At 42.8% G+C, this 16,021-nt stretch overlaps 2 protein-coding genes across 3 annotated transcripts; both read right to left on the bottom strand.

Moving 5' to 3' along the window:
- Window positions 1-1,117: 1,117 nt before the first annotated feature.
- Window positions 1,118-2,715, bottom strand: gcgb (glucagon b). Of its 2 annotated transcripts, none has more exons than XM_053876197.1 (3): window positions 2,574-2,715; window positions 1,340-1,495; window positions 1,118-1,272 (listed from the first exon to the last, which is right to left on the bottom strand). In XM_053876197.1, the coding sequence occupies exons 1-3, from the start codon at window positions 2,666-2,668 to the stop codon at window positions 1,155-1,157; spliced, it is 369 nt and encodes a 122-aa protein (XP_053732172.1). In that variant the 5' UTR covers window positions 2,669-2,715; the 3' UTR covers window positions 1,118-1,154. The 2 variants fall into 2 exon arrangements, with proteins under 2 accessions (XP_053732172.1, XP_053732173.1); XM_053876198.1 differs by having other exon boundaries at window positions 1,135-1,263; window positions 2,574-2,712.
- Window positions 2,716-3,486: 771 nt separating this feature from the next.
- Window positions 3,487-14,592, bottom strand: fap (fibroblast activation protein, alpha). The gene is made up of 26 exons (XM_053876196.1): window positions 14,498-14,592; window positions 14,343-14,421; window positions 13,114-13,203; window positions 12,949-13,043; window positions 12,063-12,137; window positions 11,942-11,994; window positions 11,802-11,871; window positions 10,342-10,462; window positions 10,130-10,284; window positions 9,918-10,015; window positions 9,706-9,835; window positions 9,597-9,635; window positions 9,432-9,530; window positions 9,282-9,352; window positions 7,821-7,874; window positions 7,612-7,736; window positions 7,473-7,523; window positions 6,168-6,266; window positions 6,034-6,103; window positions 5,769-5,963; window positions 5,651-5,705; window positions 5,491-5,590; window positions 4,790-4,848; window positions 4,636-4,708; window positions 4,437-4,510; window positions 3,487-4,358 (listed from the first exon to the last, which is right to left on the bottom strand). Exons 1-26 carry the CDS (start codon window positions 14,498-14,500, stop codon window positions 4,251-4,253), a joined length of 2,241 nt encoding a protein of 746 aa, XP_053732171.1. The 5' UTR covers window positions 14,501-14,592; the 3' UTR covers window positions 3,487-4,250.
- Between the last annotated feature and the right edge of the window lie 1,429 nt (window positions 14,593-16,021).

Below are 16,021 nucleotides of genomic sequence, written 5' to 3'. Positions count from 1 at the left end.
ATTACATTATAATTTCATTATAATGCTCACAGATCCCCTTCCTCAACTGGTTTCTATATTGAAACACAACAATACTTTAATTCCATTAAACATTTCGCTAGAAACAATGACAAAGCACAAAATTAACAGCTGCTTGCTCTCAATTTGAAATCTTCATTCAAGGCTCAGCTCTAAGCTCCTTCCTCTTTGCAATGGTGATGGACAGGTTGACAGCTGAGGTTGGACAAGAACCAGGCAGAAGGTGGAGAGGAAGGCCAAAGAGGAGATTTATGGAGGTGGTGAAGGAGAACATGAGGTTTGTAGGTTTGAGAGAAGAGGAAGCAGAGGACAGGGTGAGATGGAGGAGGATGATCCGCTGTGGCCACCCCTGAAGGGTGAAGCCGAAAGAGAAAGAAGAAGAAGAAAATCATTTACCCGATGGCTTTAATATGTATATATTATTTATATTAATAATTATTATTTATTATTATGTTTGTAATTTCTATTTATTATTGTCATTTTCATTTATATGTTTCTGATATATATATATATATATATATATATATATATATATATATATATATATACACACACACAAGTCTTCCTGGCAACCTTGGCTCATAAGCTTTTACTTTGAAGGAGTTGATTTGAGGCCAGAAAGGAGGTTGGCCAGAGGTTTTCAACAGATGGTCCGGGGTTCTGTGAGAGACAGCTCGGAGAGGTGACACATCCCCAAGCACGTCAGAGCTGCTGGCTCATGCGAGTCATTGTTGTTCTGAAGCGCTGGAGTAGCTGATGAGTGTCGACCCCGTCAGTGTAGCCATCATGTGGAAGACTGACGTGAGACGTCCCTCCCCTGCCTCGCTGTCAAACCATCAGTTCGCCTGCAACGCTCCTCTCTCCAAGGACTGTCGCTCTGTCTCGATGAGCGGAGGAATTAAAGGAGTCGCTGGAACCGATTTCATATCATTGTCTCAGCAAAATGTCAGGCTTTTTTTTTTTTTTTTTTTTGGATTGAAATTTAAAGTCACATTCTCAACATCATCAACACAGCAGAGATTTTATAAGGAATATTTTAATAGCAATTTGACATTTAAATCAGCTCCGAAGACTAAAGTGGCACAAAGTTGGTGTTGGTTGGTGGTTGAATTCTTCCTCTGTGAGACGCCTCTGGTCTACTGCCGCCTGCCTCGGCCGGTCTTGAGCCAAGATACGAACTCTTTAGCCGCCTGGTCCTTCAGGTAGGTGCTGACGTCGCTGGTGTAGGTGCCATCTGCATGGCGTCTGTGGAGACTTGGGTTTAAGGTTAGGAACCACGCGTCAAAACAAGGAATTCCATCCATCAGAAAAGATCTTTTACCCGTTTCTTTTGGAGTTCTTCAGCCACTGGACGAAGTCCTGGGCTCTTCTCGTCTCCAGGTATTTACTGTAGTCGTTGGAGAACGTTCCCTCTGAGTGGCGCTTCATGGTTAGATGCTCAATGGGCTCAGGAGAAATTGAGTTTTCAAGAGTCAGTCTGGAGGAAAACAAATATATGTGTCACGTTCCGAGGAACTCTTGTGGATGGTTTATGTGTAACTCTCCTCTAACAGAGGTCATCAATTATTGAATCCCATTGTGACCTGTAACGGCAAGGTCATGAAATGTGCTCATCTTTATGGTGGCCTGTGAACGTAACGGCGCGTGGAACAACACAGACGATTCAGTCTAGTCAGACATGTTGTTTTGAAAAGAACAGGAACTCATTTTGAATAAAGACGCGCATGAATCTCATTTTACAACCGATCACTGAGGCACTCAAATCTGTGAAAGTAGTTTGAGGAATATTCCCAGCACTCAGGTTTGTTTAGTTGCACTTCAACATTGAAGGTTTGGTTAAAACGATGATAAACTGTAAAATGTTTTGCTTACAACTTTCAACATTTATGTCAATTGTCAAACAATGTCAAACATTTTCAGCTGGAATTTTTTTTAATGTATTTTTACATAGGAACAATGAATCGCAATGAATGAAGTCATCTATTTTCAAAATCGCATTTATCATTTCCTTAAAAAATAAAAAATATTTAAATATTTAAAAATATAAGATGGATAATAAAAAACATTTGAAATAAATGTTCATCCTCTTATGACTTTTTTTACAAGGGGTTTCAATTGTGTTTGTAATTTGTAGTTGTAAATTAGCATTTTTCACAATTATCACAAATTAAATATTAGTAATTAAAAATAAAATACAAAACAAATTGTTACATTGTTCTGTGTATATTCTATGATAAATATGAGGCACATTTATTTGATGATTTAAATTATTATTTAATAATAAATCACAAACAAAACATACATTACATATATAAGAAAATATTGTTTGCCTTTATCAATGCAAATTTCTGGTCTTATTTTCATAGGTGCTCTGTTCTAGAAGATTTTTCAGCCTTTGTTAAATCAAGACATTGTTTTTCTCGTGAGTTTATTTTTCTTTTGAATTCTATGTTACTCACAATGTTACACCTCAGAAGTGTAACAGTCTCTTGTCAATGGTCTGCCTTATTTTAAAGATGCACGGTGAACTGACTATGAAAAAAGGTTGAACTTACATGGAGTTTGGGAGCTGGTCTTGATCTGGAACCTGCCAGCTGCCTTGGATGATGATGAGGAGCAGGAGTGCAGCCAGAGAGTGAGCCGAGTTCATTGTTCTCACCTGTGCTTGTTGATGTCCAGCGACTGACTCAGAGAGGGTTTTTGTCAGAGTGTCCTCTTCGGTTTCATGGTCCCCTCCTGGCATCCTCGCTCTTATAAAGCCCGCCTGAGAAGATCTCTCCCAGGTGACTGCTCCGTCACTGGAAGCTCAGCGTCTTCACTGTTACTCGCACACCATTAATCAGCTTCTGCCTCACTTGCTGAGCGTATTTGACTTCAACAAAGAACCAGATCTGACAGTGGATTCAGGGTCACGTTCAAACATCCCCTCTGCACAACAAATACAGACCAGTGGCTTACTCAGTGAAGGGTGTTGTGATACTCAAACAGGACTGATGTAGGTGCTTCATGTTCATTGAACATGGTGTTTATTATCAGGTGACGGAAAAGACTTGCATGCATGAAAAATAGGTCCATTTTGATTAAAATAATAAAAATTAAGATCTATTTACATTTACATTTTAGCAAAATGGCTTCAATTATAGAATTAAAAAATGTCTTTTTAAACGTTTTTGTCTGCTTTTCTTTAAATGTATTTCACTTTTTATACCTGCCATTGATAAAACCAACATCCAGATCAATGTGTTGAAAAAAAGAAAAACAGCGATTACACATGTTCGGCCAGCAGGGGTCGTTGAAGGTTCCAAATCGCAAACTCGGATCTAATGGTGTTTTAACTATTTCCGACATCAAACAAGGACATCAGTCATACAGAATGTAAATATTTATTTGTCAAGTCAAAATACCTTTGGAATAGCAAAATCCAAGGAGACGAAAATATGAAAGTTACCATCGCAATGATTTCTCCCTGATATGTAAACACATATGAAAGCTCACTTTTCTTGTTCGCGTTGCTTTGTGGTGAAAATAAGAACTAAAACATGGACAGTTAATAACCACCCTGATAACACAAGTCATTCACAGGGTTTACGATCATGTACAACAGGTCTGCCCACACTGTTGTTCTACAAGACGCGTAAACAACAGCAATAAGCAGAGGCTGTGAAGGAGGTGTGAGGTTATTAACAACTTCATCATTAAGGCTATAACTCACACTAAAACTACAGACTGCTGACGTAACTACTCTGCGGGGGCAGCTCCTAGAGAAGGAGTCACGTAAATCAGAGCTTCTTCATTCTTCAAACACTGACAAAAATCTGATCATTGACACACAAACAACATTGGTGAGTCTTTGTTACCTGCTTGAATTCAGTTTATGATCCCTGTGTGCACTCTGGTTTCCTCTCAAGCTGCAAAAATAGAGATCTACTTTGATCTTGTTTGCTGTTTATTTGTTCCCTGTCCTAGGTGTCTGCCCCCCAACAACCCGAGGGGACTGGACTGGGGTCATTGGTGAATAAGGGTTAGGTGCTAACATCACTAACCGGGGAATAAGCAGCTTGTGCGCCTCACAAACATGATGCATTCATGACTTCACCTTGATGACCTTCATTGTTGCAGCACTCGTGTTACTGTAAACTCAGACAGGGGTTTGAACGGCACAAAAATATAAAAAGAACTCACAAAAATGATTGTATATAAAAAAACAAAAAGTGTGCTGCTGATGTTGGTCTTCACATCTGTTGGGGATGGAGGAGGCATCTCTGCAGGAAGTGGCTCATCAGGGTGTACACGTGATGAGTGGCCGATCCACTGAGGGAGTGGTCCTTGTCTGTGTACCACTGGAATTAAACGCACAGTAAGAAACATCGGAGGCTTCAGTAGATCAGCGTCAATATTAGGCCGGAGCCAATATTTACCATGGCCTCGAACTCCACTTGCTCCGCCACCAGAGCTTTGGAGATCTGCGCTGCCTGCTGGAAATGGACGTTGTCTACAGGAAACACACCATGTGGCCGATCAAAACGTTCCACTGCACATAATGCTGTTTGTGCTTTTAGGCACCGGCACGTCCTCCTGTTTTGTTACAACGGGCAAATACAGGCTTGCTGGACTCACCATCTGCTGTGCCGTGGACCAGCAGGTAGTCCACGCTCTTAAAGTTCTTGGCTCTGGCTGTCACAGTTGAATTCTGTTGAGATTCATTGGAAATGTTTATCATTTTGCTAGTGCAGATTATTATTCCAGTATCATTTGAAACCAAAATGCTCACGGTGTAGGCGTCAGAGTTCTCAGTAGGCTTTCCCATGTAGCGTTCAGTGTAAACTGCATCTGCAGAACAACAGACAGGTGAACGTAATGATGGACGATGAAGACCATACATGACGGTGACAAGCAACTGTATAGATGCTACACTGCTAACCTGCTTATGGAACAGATCACACCCTCTATATGAGTCTCTGACATCACTACATCTAAGGTGTGATAAAGAAAGATACCATTTGAATATTCTTTATGTTGCAATATCCTGATGTCACCCAATACCCCGCCACCTGCCGCTGCTCCTAGGTGCCTTCAGCTGCCACAAACGGCAAAAAAAGACAATTGCTGTTGTGCTACAAAAGACCACTCTTTCCTTCCTTCCCTCACCATTTCCATGCTGCATCTGTAAGTCCAATACTTTACAAGAGGATCCACTTCATACTGGTGTTGGACAGACGTTTTTCTAAGGCGCTATGCCACTTGCTCATCCCAACATTCACTGCCTCTCCACTATTGTCAGGCAAAGACAAGTTACGCTTCAGCAAGGAACACATTGTGAACAAGAATTCTCCACAAATCCCCACCCTCCTGAGGTTGATGCCACCCCTAATGCCAGGGTGGCTTCATGCCGCACTGTCCTACCCTCATGCTTCTTCCAGCACTGCTTCCACGCGGCATGTTCTGAACTCAACTTTTTTGGTTCACACCTACCATAATATTCCCACTTGGCCACCGGTGCGACAGCTATCCCGCACTTCAAGAGTCCACTTCCAGCCCCCAGAGCCATTGAAGTGACGTATCCGCCATAAGACTGCGGACGACAGAGACTTTAGCCGATGGTACAACAACGGCAACAGCCAGCATCACTCACCCAGCCCCACATAGCGATTCTGTCCTTGTCTATGAAGCCCATGTCAATAAACTTCCTACAACAAGGGAACCAAGAAGCATCAACGGTTCTGCTCCCACCCGAGTGACTCGGTCACTACCTCACTGCTGCGAGCTGATCCTCCACCTCAAACGTCCCCAGCCGATGATAGATGGAATGCATGATTTGGTCGCCTTGGTAAGCACTGCCTCGCCCGTCGAAGCTCGCGATGATGATCCCATGTGAGCTGGACAGGTAGGTCCCCCAGTTGAGCTTGAAGCGATAGTTCACCATCCGACTGCCGGGGCCGCCGTAGCTGAATAAGACAGTCACCTCATGTGAATGACACCGGCATCAACGCTGAGAGAACTTGAGTCTGAACCTACACATCAATCAGAAGTGGGTACTTCTTGGATTTCTTGAAATTGGGTGGCAACATCATCTGGTACCAAAGATCTACATGCAGAACACAAATCTTGAAGAACATCGCTCTACACATGTGGCGCAAGCTGAGTCTCACCAAAGCCTGCGACCTTCAACGTGCCATACTTCATGGTCGGCATTTGGAATTCAGAAAGGATGTTCTCCATCTCCTTGTTGTCTTCAAGGACAGCCAGCTCTGGAGAAAGGGTTGCACTCAAGACAACAGCAAAACCAAGGAAACATTTGACACCTGAAGACCAGGTCAAGTGTCAAACTTGTGAACAGGGTTGCGTGTTCAAGTCGCAGACAGGAAGTCATAACTCTTTGCTGACACCAGACATTTACAGCTCTGGGCCACTTATAAAGTAATGCTGCGCCTGGCTGTGACCCTGAGGCAGCTTTTTTTTTAGTGCCACCAATTTTAGGTTTCCCCTGAAGCCTGGCTTTCTTGGGGCCACATCCAGATGGACATCCACCTTTGCCAGGATTACACCGGCTTTCATGAGCTAGATGAGCCATGACCCTTAACCTTTCTGAAGACTGAAGCCCAGTGGTATCAAATAATTCAAGATGGCAACCCTGATCAAGTGCATTCTTCACTTGTATGTTTGGAGGTTTGCAGTGAAGTCATTTTGATACCATTCAGTTGATTTGTAGTGATTCAAAAATCAAATATAATATATATAATAATATCTTAAGTGTCTTGACAAACAGAAAGTCAGAAAGTTAACTTCCATGTCATGTCAGAGTTTGGTCCAGTTTAATGAGAAATTCAATGCTTCAAAACTCTCCTGTTGCAGTGCATCATGGGGCTTCAGCTACAAGGACACATGATTTTGACGTCATGAAATGACGTACAATAGACTCATAAAACTGTCTGGATGTGGTCCTCGCTTTCACAAGATCCCCCTCCGTGAAATGCTGAGTCATTACATGCATTCCAGATTTGCCCAAAGTGGTTGAGGAGTATTAGTCCGATGATATGGATGACACAGCTGCTCATTGGACCCAGCAACAGAGAGGAAGTGGGCAATGAAATGTGACTCATTTCATCGGATCATTTTAATTTTTACTAGTTTGTAGTGGCTCAGATTCATCCTACACATGATCTATCATTTAAACCACAGGAGGAACTATTGATCCAAAATACATTGCTTCAACTGTCACCTGTCATCCTGTAAACTTTGGAGGAATGTATTGGCTTTTTTATTATTTATTATTCTGTGCTTTAATTTTCTACAAAACAGCGGTGTCTATAAACACCTGCACAGCATTCACTAACACTAACATCGATGTTCCAATGAGATACGTCTTATCAAAACGGAACAACCTCGAGTCACATGTGTCGCAGCAGAGGTGCATCGGTGACAGAAGCAGTGTTAAAACAGTCGAGTTGACGTACTTGCACCTGCGCCTCGGTTGTCCATGAGCGTGTAGAGGGGCAGTCCGGGTCCTGGTTTCAGTAAAAATAGAACAAGAAGCGGCGCTGGTTGGATTATTGCTCACAGATGCGCAGGACAGGCTTCTCCAGAGCAACTGACCGTAACAGTCCAGTCGGTAGTAGGAGGCGTGAAGGCTGAAGTAAGCTGAGTTGTACTGACATCTGTCCTCTGAAAAGTCACAGGTGAGGCAGCGAGGTGTGGACGCGCTGCTTCCAAGCATCAGCCTGACAACAAGAAGTAACAGAGCATTCTTACGCCTCCATTATGGCCAATGACATCAGAACTACGGAGAGAAACAATGCCCTTACTTGTACATGTTGCTCTTCACTGGTGTTCCTTTGTATTCATTGCTCACATAATATCTGCAACACATTCAATCTCTGGTAAATATTGAACTTAAATACACAATCTTAAAAATGTTCAGGTAAAACATGCTTGAAAAATACAAACTCTCCCTATAGTAGTTTTAAATAAACTTACATTTAATTAAAAATGCACCACATTTGAACTTGAATGGACACACAACCCTCTGTGATAAGCTCTCAAAAACCTGTAAACTGAAACAATAATAATGGACATGTATTTAACATGCTTTTAGGGCATTTATGTTTTAATTGAGTTGAAGTTTGTATGTAAGTACAGTTTCAGTATGATATAATAAGTATGTATTATTTAAGTATACTGAAAGTGTGTGTGTGGGTGTGTGTGTGGACAAGTATTAATATTCTTGTGTGGACTAATCTCTGACAAGACGCTGATCTTATGAGAACGTTTTGCTTTGTGCGGATATTTTGGCTGGCTCACGGGGAGAGGCTGGGGAAAGGGTTATGGTAATGGACCTTTAATAGCTATACTTGTAGGGACATGCATTTATGTGGACTTTTTGATGGTTCCCACAAGTACAAGCCTCAATTAAAACTTAAAAATAACTGTGTAATAAAACTATGATGTAATATTGCTTCAGAGTCCTGGTTAAGGTTAGCCATTTGTTTTGGATGGTTAGGTTTTGGGAAGGTGTCATGTCTGTTTTATTTGGTGCTTTAATTTGGGTAGTTTCCGGCTGTGTTCTGTGTTTTGCATTTCCTTGTTTTTCCCCAGCTTTCTGAGCGACACGGCTGACATTCATTTGCTAATCACACCTGTGTGCCAGTTTGTGTCGCCAGATGGTTACTTTGCGTTCCTATGGTAAACTCTCCCTTGACTCCATTCTCTTGTTTTGCCATCCTGAATGAATGAATCTTTCTAAATTGTGTGTGCACTCGATTTCCGCTTCAGCCGCCTCCTTACTTTCATTCTTCTCGCTCCGTTTCTGTTCCCCGATTATTATTAGTCTTTCTATTTATTGGGCCTCGTGAATTAATTTCCGAATGTGTTTGCGTTTGTCAAAAATCTTGAATTTAATGTCATTCTCCGAGTCTTCTGACAGCCAGCATTCACACTGCACCTGGATCTGATTCCACAGACAGCCATGACAGAAGGTGGCTGGGGAAAGGGTTATATGTCAATGAGATGTCGCTGCAAAATATGAAAACATTGTGTGTATGGGATTGGTTTATCTATTCTCTATTCTACTCTGTACTGACTCACTTCATTTTTAAAGTAAGAGCGCCACCTACTGACGCTTAAAAATAAATTGTGACGCCACCAAACCAAACATTGTGTCCAACAATACCAAACTGACCAGGAAGCCCCAGCAGCATGGTAAACATCAAAATTGTAAAGACAATTTGGAGGTGAGAGTGAAATGAAAACTCCACGTCACAACTCACATAGCCTCTTTGGTACACTTGGAAATGTAAATCACTTCCCACTTCCCTGAGGTCATGGGGGTCACTTTGCCCTTGGAGACAAAACATGACTCAGCACAAAACAACAAACACAGAACTGTGGTTCAAGAAAATTAAATAAAAGACACTCACATCTTTGAAGTAATGGATGTGCTTGTAGCCGCTTGTGTCGCTCATCACCTTGTAGAAACTGAGTTTATCCTCAGCAAAGAAGATGGGCAGAGGCACGTACTGAGCAGAAAGCACAACAGTTTAGAAACAGTCTTTTAAAACCGACGACCCACAGAACAGACTTACGTATCCGACCCAGCCCGTGGTGCTTTTCTGTTCATATTTCTACACAGACGAAAAACGATAATCACTGGACGCATCGCTGTACATGTGTCTCGAGTGCCGACAGAAGCACCTGACTCTCTCTCCAGCGGCCTCCATCGTAGTCGTAGATCTGCACCACCACGTAGTCCTGTTTCCTGGTGAGCCACTGCACCGCCAACCGCTGGTCGGTCGCCCAGGTCACCGAGCACAGGAGGTGATCGCTGAGCGAGGGGCCAAACAAAGGGGTCACCATCACCACCATCAGAACTGAGAACATTTATCAAAGTAAGAAGAGGAGCAGACTCTGAAGCCACGGCAGCAGGTGGAGACACTTGAGCCCGACGAGACGGATCCGTGGTGTCCACCACATACAGCTTGACCTTGGTGAGGCTCGATCCGGCCTGGAAACACGGAACATTGCTGAAGGAAGAGGGATTCAACTACAGGGCTTCTGATCCACATAGTTGTTCTTAAATAATGCAGAAAAAAAGGGAAATAAAGAAATCAAACGACACCTTTGGGAATGGAAGAGAAACTATTTCGGGGTATTGGGCCGCTCCAAACCAAGAAAACTCCACTTTTCCGACCTCGGTGTCGTTGAACTCGGCGTAGGCCAGAAACAGGCCGGTGGTAGACCACCACAGAGCCCCGTTGGAGGCAAACACCTCCTCTGGAACAGACACGGAGTCACCCTCAACCGAGAGACAGCTTCAGTGTCAGAACTCACCCTCGTAAACCCAGTCTGGGATCCCATTGAGGATCTCGTTCTTCTTCCCATTGTGTGTCAGCTGCACTGCTTTGGCGTTGACGTCAGATTTATAAAAGACGTTGTAATCTGAGACGTAAGCCTGGAAGACACCAGCGGGTTCGGTTGGTGAGATGTCGGACTCGAGGCTTCTCAGAGGCCAAGACACACAATAAACACACATAGCATTCCTAAACAGATACAAACTACATACACTACATACACTGCTGCTGAACAGACACACCAAAAGGCTATTTGTTTTTTGGTGGCCTCTGTCTCGCTTTTGAAATGTATTGGTTTTGAAACTCTCTTGTCTCAACAGTGTTTTGGACTGGGTGGTCAAAGAAGTCTCGACGACAAGTTTACAAGACACACGCATTTTACTCTCATTCATTCCTACACACTAGTTCGTATTTATATCCTTCTTACGGTGGGATTTTGGAGGTCTCTCCTAACCCTTTCCCCAGCCTCTCTCCCTAAACCTAACCATCTTAAACACATGGCTCACCTTAACCAGGACTCTGAACCAAACTGACACCCAGCCACAATGACCCAGGTATTTTGACATCTTCATCCTGAAATTCAGTTAACCTTGTGTGGACCAGAAAAATGGTCCCCACGACGCAAAATGTAAGTGTGTTTCAAGGACTTGATCCGCACAAGTATAGCTAAACCTGGTACACATACACACACTTGTCCTTGTGGGGACATTGTGAGGTACCAACACATTTGTTTCGCTATTTCTGTGAGGACCGCTCATTGACGTAACTTAAGCATTAAAAACAAATGGCTTACCTCAACCAAACATGCGCCCAATTACATTAAACTATATTTAAACATTAACCCAAATGTCCTAACAAGAAGGTGGCTGGTCAAGATTTGGTACTCAGTATGGCAAAACATGTCCACGTAGGCAGTCACGCACACACACACACACACACACACACACACACACACCAGCATGTAAGCCTCAATAAACAACCGACTAGTGTCCTGCTACACCTGACTATATTTTACTGTGGAACAGTCAGCAAAAAAAACACTTTAAACTACACAATAAATACTGATTATTAACAGTACATAAGCAAGTAATTACTTTATTAATGTGTATAGGTCGCCCATTCTACACACACACACACACACCCAAAAGCTACAACTTTAACTGACTCCAAAGCACAGAACACCACAGAGCAAAGCTGAAAAACACATCGAGGTTAAGTCATCACAATTGTCCCATAGAACACACACTTCTGCACACACCAGCTCACCAAAACTCACCAAAACGTACACTAAAAACACAATTGCACTCCAATGCAGCGTTTGGTTCTGTTATTTTGGGGGAAACAGCGAGAGCCCTGCTTCCACATCAAACAGGTCAGCATACCTGAAACCCAGTGATGCTGAAGCACCACAATATTTGCCAGGGGGGAGTAAGAACTCACATATTTGTTCCCAGTGGGCGCCCAGAAGAAGTACTGCACCTCAGAGGGAAGATCCTGAGTGAGAAATGTTCTGCCAGACCAGAGGCAGAATTTAGGGCACAGAGACACGTAAGACAGCGTCAGCGTTGGGCTCCACTCACTCGCTCTCTCGGTGGAAGATGGAGTACGACGCCGTGAAGGAATGTCTCCACTTCTGTTGCATCACAAGACCAAAACAATCACTTGGGTTTAAACACAGGAGAGCAGAGGTGAAGGACTCACCTTTGTGAAGTTGCTCTCAAACGCAACGTAGCTGTGGTCGCCTGACAGCCAGTAATCCGTGGCATCCACCTTGGCCTGCAACGGTCCAGCAGTGTCATCATATTGGTGAATGCATTATGTAACTTGAACGCAGTAACACTTCGTAACAAAGGTCCCATGCTGTGTTTCATCCTCAGTGATGATCAGTGATGGACATTCGTAACCTGTTTATACCGCAACCATTAGCGCTAGTGTTAGCAACCGCCATTTCTTTTTCTCCCTCATCCAACATTCTGCTCCCTGTCCCCAATTTAGGTCACGTATCATGTTTAGCTTAAACTATTGGTCTCTGCGTGGCCTGCAACTTCCACATTCATTTGATGAAATGCTTTTATTTGAGAAGAGAATCTGATATTCTCATGGAATGTTTCTGAAATTGGGCACATTTCTTAATCTTAGCACTTTTTCCTCTTTTTGTGTCTGCATTTCAATTAGTACTTTTTTTTCTAAATGTTTTTCATGCACAAATAATTATTTACATTTCTCCTAAATTGAGCAATTTTTATTCATAAATATATTTTGTTTTTCTGGATAGTAACATTTGCACTCTTCACACCTTTGTTTACCTTGTTACAATTTCAATCATATAAAAGTATTATTAATAATAATAACAATAATAATGATAACTTATGTAATAAATGAAATATGAACATTGCTGTTGTAGAAGAAATTGCATATTAGTAATCGTGAAAAAAGAACTTGTAAACTGTATTTCTGTGATCATCTAGTGGCTGTTAAACATGTAATTTATTTTATTTCATTTTTAAAAATAAATGTCCGCTCAAACCATCAGTCAGAGGGACCCTCATTTCAAAATGTTACCACGGCAACAGACGTGAAGCATTACAAAGGACGAGTTGCTCAGGTAGACGGACTCTTGGTTGGTTTCCACATCGTGAAGGAAGATGTTTCCGTCTTTGGCTTTGTGCAAGTATTCCTTATCTGCATGCGGGAGAGACGACAGAGGAGACTGTCAGCATCTTGAGGCCTCACTGGCGTGACACAGATCTACCTGAGATCCAGTACAGGTTGTAGGATTTCCAGCGAATGGTGTCGTTGAAATAGTCGTCCAGCGTGTACGGCCGCTTCGTCACGTCAGACTCTGAAACAACACCACTGGAATCTTCATCTTTTTCAGGAGTTGCATTAGGTTTTGTGTTTGCTTGTGTTTGTTTGTTCTTATTTATTTATAATAATTTTACTGAGTAAATCACTGCAGCAATACAGCTACAGTACAGTCTGGCATGTGTATGAATCGTTATTAACAACCGGCTCATCGTTGTTACTAAACTGTTGTTTTAGTTCTGATTCTTTTTGTCATTATATCTATTTTTATTTCTGTTTATTAATAATTGTGCAGGTACATTTCTGTCTTCACTTTAATTCATTTTAATACCGCAATTACAATAGGACCATTGTAATAACGTGATAATAATAACTGCTGAGAAAGAGAAAAGGAGGGGCCCCAGGACAGAGCTCTGTGGCACACCACTATGGTAACATACTAATAAACATTAGGATGATTCATATAATAATCAGACGATTTTTATATCATCAGAGCGGTGGGCTGCAGAGCTCGGTCCTGAGGTCCCTCCCCCATTTGTTTCCTCCCCCTCCATTTTCAGAAAGATCTCTCTTTCTTCTGCAGAAGACACCCAGCTCTTCTTCTCGTCTCAGCTCACCTGTATACAAGATCTCACAACCTGTCTCTCACAAATGCCTCAAAGTCAAGAGCAACACAGCTGACCTCCTACTCACTGGTGCTCTCCATCTGTTCCCTTGAAATCTAAACATCATGAAGTCTGTTTACGTCCACCTCCATCAACTGTCTCCCTCCATCGCTCACCCTGATCCCTCCACATTGGTGAAGTAAAACGTATTCTACTGCACAAGTCCCTCCAGAAACAGGACAAAACTCCTCCAAACATTGTGCCTTCATATTTTTATTTCTCACTAATCTGCTGACTCTCCATCTCTGAAAAACTGTTATCTATTTTTTTCTTCTTCATTTTCTTATGATAATTCTTGTTGTTCAAGTTTCAAATGTTCCCTTTACGCCACGGGGAGGCGCCCTACACTGGGAAAAGAAAAGCATGTTTGACGCTCCAGAGTTTCCAAACTTCACTTCAAAACTTCGAAATAACAACTCGGTTCCCGGCTTGAAGAGTCAAACATATTCACCTCCATAGCTGAGTGAGGTTGGTTCAGAGTGCGTGTGAGGGAGAGAACCCTTTGACTTACTGATGTAAACTGCGGTGACAGTTATTAAAGTGATGACTAGGATCGCTCCCAACAATCCCAGCAGTATCTTCATGAAGCCCTGGCGACAGAAGTTTCAAAGTAAAGAGCAAGCAGCCGGAAAGTTCTGCTCTTCCCAGATCAAGTGAGCGACTGACCATGATCAGATGAGGTCTCCGTCCCCCGTCCGCGTTCCAGTCCACCTCCGATCACTTCATCTTGAGCCGACTGGCTGTGAGAAGCAGAGGATCACACTGGGATCGAGGCGGGGAAGGAGCTCCGTCCCAGTTGTGCAGGAGCCGACACCAGCCTCCTGCAGCCTTCAGCTGCATGACTTTGCATTCGATCACACTTTATCAACTCAGTGTTTGCTCTCAATTCACGTGTTCCAAACAGGACATTCAGGTCGCACAGGTATCTGCATGCGAAAGAGAAACCGAGAAGGAATCGATCTAAAAATAGCGGCTGTGACTCACCGATCAGTTACATTCACAGGGAAATGACGGACATCTGCGCGCGCGGGCAGCAGCAGACTCCAGGGGCTCGTCCACGCTCGGTGGCCTCGGGTCTCACGAGACAGTCGGGTTGAGTCTTGCTTTTTTTCTCTTTTCTGTGACGCCCATTCAACATTTTGACGGATATTTTCAATTCATGAAACTGTCAAACCAACGTACCAAGTACAATAACGGAAAACCCGGACACGTGACGTGCTTCCGCGCCATTTTACCAAGTGGTTGGTTCATAGATGAGCCCGGACAATTGCGAGGCTTGGGGGCCCAAATCTGCCCGGTGAGACATTTGATGTGGCCTGATGGAGATTTACACAACACTCCGATATTTGGATTAAAATTAAATTCAACATTAATATAAAAAATATATCTTAAAGAAAATTGAGTTAATAAACGTCAATGATATGAAAACTGAACATACTGATTTGGTGGACGTTTGTGCTTCTAAGAGGAAAAAAAATCGTTCTAAAGATGGAGTCAGGGATGAGTCCTGTTTTGCTTTCTCCCTCCGTTCTTCCTGTTCCTGTAGCACACGCCTGGACCCAATCAGGCCCTGATCACCTGAGTATAAGAACACCTGGACGCCAGCAACGTGTGCCAGATCGTCTCCTCTTGTTCCTGTGGTAAATTGGCTCTCCTCGTTCGTTTTTGCTTTCTGTGTGCTAGCTAGCTTACTGTGATTACTCTGTCTGAAACCCTGGTGTTTTGTTTCCGCGTGTTGCCTGGTTTGTTTTGTGATTGACTATCTCTGTCCATTGTGTTTTTTGTCTCTCTGTTTACAGATTTAAATTTGTTTGATTCTCCTTCTCTTGGACTTTTATTCATGTTTATGGACTCCTGCTGGTTTGGTGACTCTTTGATTTTGGACATTCTGACTTCGCTTTGTTTCTCCCGGTTCGGTTAGGTTTTCTGTTCTGGTTTTATTGTTGTTAAAGATTAAACAATTGTATGTAACTCGCTCCCGCCTCCTGTGACTTTCATCACTGCACTTGGGTCCCACTCCACGTCTTGACTTGTAACACAGTTATTCGCACTGGAGATGAGTAACACTGTGATTAATGGCAAACTGGTGAACACATTTTGTATCTGTTCTAAATGTATCTTACAGAAGATGATATCAACACACAAGTGTGGCCCATTTGTTCACCCACCATAACAGATACTGTCAAGAAC

Source organism: Synchiropus splendidus, chromosome 10 (genome assembly GCF_027744825.2).
Source record: "Synchiropus splendidus isolate RoL2022-P1 chromosome 10, RoL_Sspl_1.0, whole genome shotgun sequence".
NCBI lineage: Eukaryota > Metazoa > Chordata > Actinopteri > Syngnathiformes > Callionymidae > Synchiropus > Synchiropus splendidus.
This window is presented reverse-complemented; position numbering and strand designations above follow the sequence as displayed.